Source organism: Lathamus discolor, chromosome 14 (genome assembly GCF_037157495.1).
Source record: "Lathamus discolor isolate bLatDis1 chromosome 14, bLatDis1.hap1, whole genome shotgun sequence".
NCBI lineage: Eukaryota > Metazoa > Chordata > Aves > Psittaciformes > Psittacidae > Lathamus > Lathamus discolor.
The window spans coordinates 10,612,096-10,618,328 of NC_088897.1; the positions used below are offsets into that span (position 1 = coordinate 10,612,096).

A 6,233-nucleotide genomic window follows, 5' to 3' on the forward strand; every position below is an offset into this window, starting at 1 on the left:
CAGCTGGGTGCTCCTTCTCCAGTCTAATGCAGGTGGAGAGCATTGAAGGGAAACCCTCTTAGAAAGGGGGGAAATAAGCTTCCTGGTATTGAATTTTAGAAGGAACTCTCAGTACTTAAACGCTGTTTGAATTCAATGATGCAGTTTCTGAGGTTTTCTCATCTCTCCTCACGGTTTGAGTTGGTTTGTCAACACTTTCGAGCTCCTTTCATTCATGGTGTGATTTCCTGTGCAGGCTTCCCAGCTCCTGCGCCAGCTCTGCATGCAGAACATGGTCTGGACCTACTGCAAGAGAATCAGCCCCGAGTGGAAGCAGCAGGTACGAGATCACTTGATGTTATTTCACAACCTACACTGGTGTCTCGAGGAGGAGAGGGACGAAGGCCCTACTATAAGGGGACTCCCTGCAGCAGGGCTGAGGTGGAGGAGTGCTCATTTAATGGCTCCACATTGTGGGTTTTATTAGGTTAAAGACAAAAAACTAATAGACAAGACGTGCATAAAAGACAAAGCATTGTACAGCTATTCCAGTACATGCTATTGGAGCAGTGCTGTATCTCCACGTCCGTATATAATGTCTGTATTGAGAGGCTCCATTATTCTTCCCATGGAAGATAAGAGTGTAACCAGCTGCCTTACCCTGGTTGTACCATATAGAGACTAAGAACTCTGCAGACACAGAACTAGTCATTTTCCAAACAGAGACATCACATGAACACTGGGAGCTGCTGTTATAGCTGAAAAGAGTAAAAACTGATCCAGAGATTTGGTTCATCTGAGTCATGGAAAGGTAAAGGGAGGGATTTATTGTTTAATATTAACAAAAGGCTCAGTAAAGGGACACGACGGGAAATGTGAGCATGGAACAATTTACAGATACCTGGTGGGAGGTGATGGTAAGAGTTGTCCGTAGTGCATCCGTACATCCTACTGCTGGGGGAGGCCTGCAGAGTGGTACTAGCAGAGCGCTGTAGATCAGCGAGTGGCTGAGCCTGTGATTAAGGACATGGGATTAACATGGGCTCTGACTGAGCTGGGGACGTTGCTGGACACTTGCTTTGCCCCAGACTCCGAAATAAATACCTTTTATCTCCATTTCACCTCTTTTTCATACTGTGTAACAGCAGTAATGGGCATTTGCCCATCAGAGCTCTCACAGATGCGTTGGTGCCGCTAAGGCCATTACTGCTTTGTCTGTGGGCATTACCAAAATCCCAAGCCTGGATGCCAGCTCCAGGTGAGTTCCAACAGGAGGCAAGAAGACTTCTGAGATGAGAGAGAAGGGAAAAAAACACCACTCTCTCGCCTAAAGACAGGGACACTGTTGGGATGCATGGAACATTGTGTCTAATTCAGAAGGTCAGAACTAGATGCCAAGTGCTTAAAGAAAACAAAGGGAACATCTTTTGTAAGATAAACCTATCTTTTGATGAAGAATATCTCCTTTTGTCCTTGCAGCTGGAACAAAAAGTCATCGCCAGCGAGATTTTCAAGGGTAAGAAGGACAATTACCCTCAGAGTGTTCCAAGACTCTTCATCAACACACGCCTGGGTGAGCTTAACAGGAGGAAGGGATGGAGGGGATTAAATCTGCTCTTTTCTTGCTAGAAGCTTCTTTCTGAGCCCATCTTTTTGGTTTTAATCCAGGTAATGAAGAGATAAATGCCAAAGTCCTGCAGGCTTTAGACAATGAAGCCATTAAGGTGAGATCTGTGTGTTAATACTTTGGTCAAGCTTCTAGAGTTACTCAGTAGAATATCAGGTTAGATTTAGGAATACAATACAGCAAGATTATGTATTATATTATGTTATATTGTCATATTGTCATATTATATTATGTCATATATTTAGATTGGATCTAAGGAGGAAATTCTTTCCTGTGAGGGTGGTGAGGCACTGGAATGGGCTGCCCAGGGAGGTTGTGAGTGCTCCATCCCTGGCAGTGTTCCAAGGCCAGGTTGGACGAAGCCTTGGGTGGGATGGTTTAGTGTGAGGTGTCCCTGCCCATGGCAGGGGGGTTGGAACTGGATGATCTTGAGGTCCTTTCCAACCCTGACTATTCTATGATTCTATGATTATGTCATATCATATTATGTCATATCATATTACATTATATCCTTGGAGGATATTCCATGGGAAGAGTTGATGGGCTCACAAATACTATTTGGACATTACCTGCGTCCAACTATGTCCAAACTGCATCAGCTCAGAATTGAGGAGAGGAAAGGGGAAACCCACCCAGACTGAAACTAAACCTGGGTTCTCCAAGCTGGCTGTAGCCATCACATTGTTCAGGACCCCTTCAGGTCAGCAAGGACCTGAGGAGTCAGAACTGGTCTCTGTTTACCAGGCTCTATCAGTGCCTCCTGCTCTAGGCTAGGGCCAAGGCAGCTGCCAGTGGAACCGGTGCAGTGTGAGCACTGTTAACACTTGTTTCAGTACGCAGTGCCTGTGGTCAAGTACGACCGGAAAGGATACAAGGCAAGAGCCCGGCAGCTGCTCCTGACCCAGAACGCAGCCATCATCATCGAGGAGTCCAAAATCAAACAAAGGATCGACTACGGCAATCTGACAGGTGGGGATGGGAGCAGGGATGGGGTTTGGCTCAGTCTTGGCCATAGTTAAGTGCTCATACAATGACCTTGTCTTTGTCCTGGCCAAGAATGAATGATCGGATACTGACAAGAAGCATTTTAAGTCTGTGATAGCCTGGAACTGTGTTTTCCTGAAATGAAACTCCATCAAATGTCACCAAAATGGCTCAGTTCATCTCCCCAAAGTCCTCCTCCATCATTTCCCAACACACGTCTCTGCCATAGGGAATTGCACCATTAGTGCACAGCAACTGCTCAGGGCCCTCTTTGCCATGGCCTGGACACTTCCAGAGGGAGAACTTGGTCAGAGGGAGAGAGCTGCTGAGAGAAGCTGGAGCCCTGGAGTTATTACTTGGCTGGTCTGAAACCTCTCACTTCCCAGCTCCAGTTCTGGTGCCAATCATTCAGTGACCACTGAATGCGAGCCCTGATGGGATGGCTGCTGCCTTTGTCACCAGCTGAAGTGGTTTCCAAGGGCAACACTAATTTGGGGTTCTGTGACACCCATAAGATGCTATCAGAGATGTGTGTTCATCTCTGCTAGGTTGGACCAGCTCAATTTAAACAGCGAATGCTCAGTTTAAAACAGCTAATCCGGTTTGGAGCTAGTATCAAGTACACAAAGTAATCCTTCGTATCCCAATAGTTACCCCACTCGCCCAGCTCCCAGGCTAGAATGAAGTACATCTCCAGTACAGTTTTGACCACAGGTGCCTGAAGTGGCCAGATTACCTCTCTTTCCAAGGCCAAGGACAGCTTGTAACCAGGAATTCTTCCTACATGTGATGGGCAGAGGCACCTGGAAGGTTCTTTTCCACCTTAAAGAGCACAGTTTAAGCCTATTGTCCATCCCCTGCATTCCTGTGAGAGTCCCCTTGCGTTGGGTGCCAAGCGGCTGTTCTCTGTTGCAGGCATCTCTGTGAGCAGCCTGAGCGATAACCTGTTCGTGCTGCACGTGCACTGCGAGGACAACAAACAGAAGGTACTGGGACTCATCCATCGCTTCTCCAACCGCCTCTAGAACAGGGTTTAAGGCACAAAGAGAAGATGCAGCTGGATGGGGAGGGCGCACATGGTGCCAGGGCTGTAATTAACTTAGGGCCAGCTCCAAGTAACGTTTCTTGTTACTTGAGCTCATAATGGGTTCACCATGGACTTGGTCACCAACAGGATGGGTGCTGTCTCTTGTGCCCATTGTCACTTAGTGGTCACAGTACAGTGTGACCCACAACAGAGGCCCCAGAGATGCCCATCAAGCCTGGGCCACTTGGAAAAGTGTTTTTCCGTGCTATGGAGCTGGTTCTGTCCCTGTTAGCAGCAGCAATCATTCAGGAACAGTGTCACTGTACAGCCATGATCCCAGCTCTTGTCTCTCCTTCCTCACAGGGAGATGTCGTGCTGCAGAGCGATCACGTCATTGAGACCCTCACCAAGACAGCCATGCAGGCAGGCAAAGTCAACAACGTCAACATCAACCAGGGCAGGTGAGGGATGCTCAGCCCCTCCAGGCTCCAAAGGGAGCTCTGCTTCAGCCTTGGAAGACTCCAGCAACATCCCTGCATGCATCAAAACGTATCCAATACATCTTAGCTATGAACATGGCAGATGCTGTAGCCAAGCATCAATGCAGAGCAGCCACTTAACCAGAAAAAGGGGTAAAACTGAGCTAGCAGAGGGGCCTCAACAACTCATCACATCTCTTTTTGCCTCTTCACAGCATCAAATTTACAGTTGGACAAGGCAAAGAAGGGATCATTGACTTCATATCAGGATCAGAACTGCTCATAGCCAAAGCCAAGAACGGCCATCTAACAGTGGTGAGTACCTCCGGGGTTGGTACCCAAGGGCACTGATTCCCTTACAGCAGCTCCAAATCCCAGGTTTGGCATTAAACCGCAGCTGCTGCGATGGACACGTGCCCCGTGATGCTCCTGAACACACAGCCCTGGCCTCAGACTCATCCAGTGCCTGCCTGTCAGTCACTTGCATTCCCCTCCCCAAGATCCAGCTTGAACTCTGTGCTCTGCACATCAGATTTAGACATTAACACAGGGAAGTTAAGGGAAAAAAAAACCTTTTCCCTTCTTGGGCTTCCTGCTGGTCACATCCAGCCCTGCAGCTCATTTATGCCGTGTCACATTAAAGGTCATTCAGGGATCAGTGCAGATGTGTTCAGTGATGGCCATTCCCAGCTGCCTCCTCCACTGAGGCGGTCCCAGCGCCGGCACGTGCTGTGCCCTAGCAAACAGCTCAGCTCCCAAGCACGCTGGAGGCTGGCTCCTAAAGATCTTCAGGACCTAAAGCACTGCGACATCTCCGCACCCTTCCCAGCCTGTCCTTCTCCTCCTGCAGGTTGCTCCTCGTCTGAACTCCCGATGATAACGTGCCCCCAGGCCAGGACCTTCTCCTCGTCCTCCCCACAGAACTGGCTGGATCATTCCCAGCAAACCCCCTCCCTCCTCGCTTTGCTCCTTTAATTGTTACCAAAGACCTGCAACTTCCAGAAACCCACAACTCCAGCTTCTTGTCTTAATATCCCATCCCAAAAGAGAGGCCTTCTCCTCCTTACCTTAGTGGCAAAGGCGTGGGTCCAAGGCACCGTCTGGAACCGCGGGCTCTGAGGGAAGAGGTAGCGACCAAAACCTTGTGCTTGACACCATCCAAAAGCACAGAGGCACCCCAAAACCCTGCTGCTCTGTCAGCCCCATCCATGAGATGCCAAACTTTACATCCAGAATGTTTGCAGAATTCGCCTCCGAGATGTCTGTATTAAAGCCATATGATGTAAATGAGTAAGAAAACCCCTGTAAATACTTTAGAGTGGAGTATGAGAGATGCACTATGAGAAAGGGAGCCGATGCGGAACCGTTTCTGGTTGAGATTGGGAGGTTGTGTTGGTTTTAGCTCATCATTATAAGGTATTAACCCATGAAACCATCATTTAACTTCTTCACTCCTCTGGATCCAGCAGCTCTTACCTTTTCAAGTCACCCATCCCATTCCTTGCTCTATAGTGGTATTTTTATACTGTTTCCATACCCACATCCCAATGAAGCGTCAGTAAATACAAACCCCAGGCCGTGCCCCACGCGGCGCCTTCAGCCCAACCTGCTTTGCCTTGGGTTCAGCAATAACTGGAAGTTCGAGTCCCCACAGGAGAGCTCCTCATTTACGCTGCCTTCGGGAGGGCTCCTTCCCTGAGAGCATCCTCCCCGCTTCAAGCCCGACCTGGTTTGAACACGGTCTCAGCCCGCACCAGGGGCCAACACCAAGCACCAGGGCTGCAGGGTGGGCAGCTGCGCGCCCGGTCTCGCATCCCAGCCCCGATCCATTCCCAATCCTTCACCTTCCGCCTGTATCCCAGTGCAGCAACAACAGTTACCGTAAAATACAACCCAACGTTGCCACTCGCATCCAACTGGCTCAGCCTCCTACGATGCAGCCCCCAAGGCCTGGGCTGCGGTATACACTGTAGTACATACACCCCCCACTGTATATGCTAGAGTGTATATGCCGTCAGCTGCTGTATCCGCTGTTCTATAACCTCTTCGAGACTACACTGAATAAATTTTTACAGAAAAGAAACCTCCTCCATCTTGTCTTTGGTGTGGAAACTTTCCTCCAGGAGCAGCTTATTCC

General features: G+C 49.1%; 1 protein-coding gene across 6 annotated transcripts in view; it reads left to right on the plus strand.

The window, feature by feature from the left end:
- The window catches only part of MYO1C (myosin IC), a 51,513-nt gene extending 45,334 nt beyond the window's left edge, over positions 1-6,179 (plus strand). For all 6 annotated transcript variants that reach the window (XM_065695098.1, XM_065695102.1, XM_065695101.1 and 3 more), the window contains 8 exons: positions 236-319; positions 1,459-1,552; positions 1,648-1,703; positions 2,440-2,575; positions 3,506-3,576; positions 3,981-4,078; positions 4,312-4,411; positions 4,947-6,179. In XM_065695098.1, the coding sequence (XP_065551170.1) occupies positions 236-319; positions 1,459-1,552; positions 1,648-1,703; positions 2,440-2,575; positions 3,506-3,576; positions 3,981-4,078; positions 4,312-4,411; positions 4,947-4,973 (666 nt within the window). In that variant the 3' untranslated portion in view covers positions 4,974-6,179. The remainder of the gene's footprint in view (positions 1-235; positions 320-1,458; positions 1,553-1,647; positions 1,704-2,439; positions 2,576-3,505; positions 3,577-3,980; positions 4,079-4,311; positions 4,412-4,946) is intronic.
- The last annotated feature ends 54 nt before the right edge of the window (positions 6,180-6,233 follow it).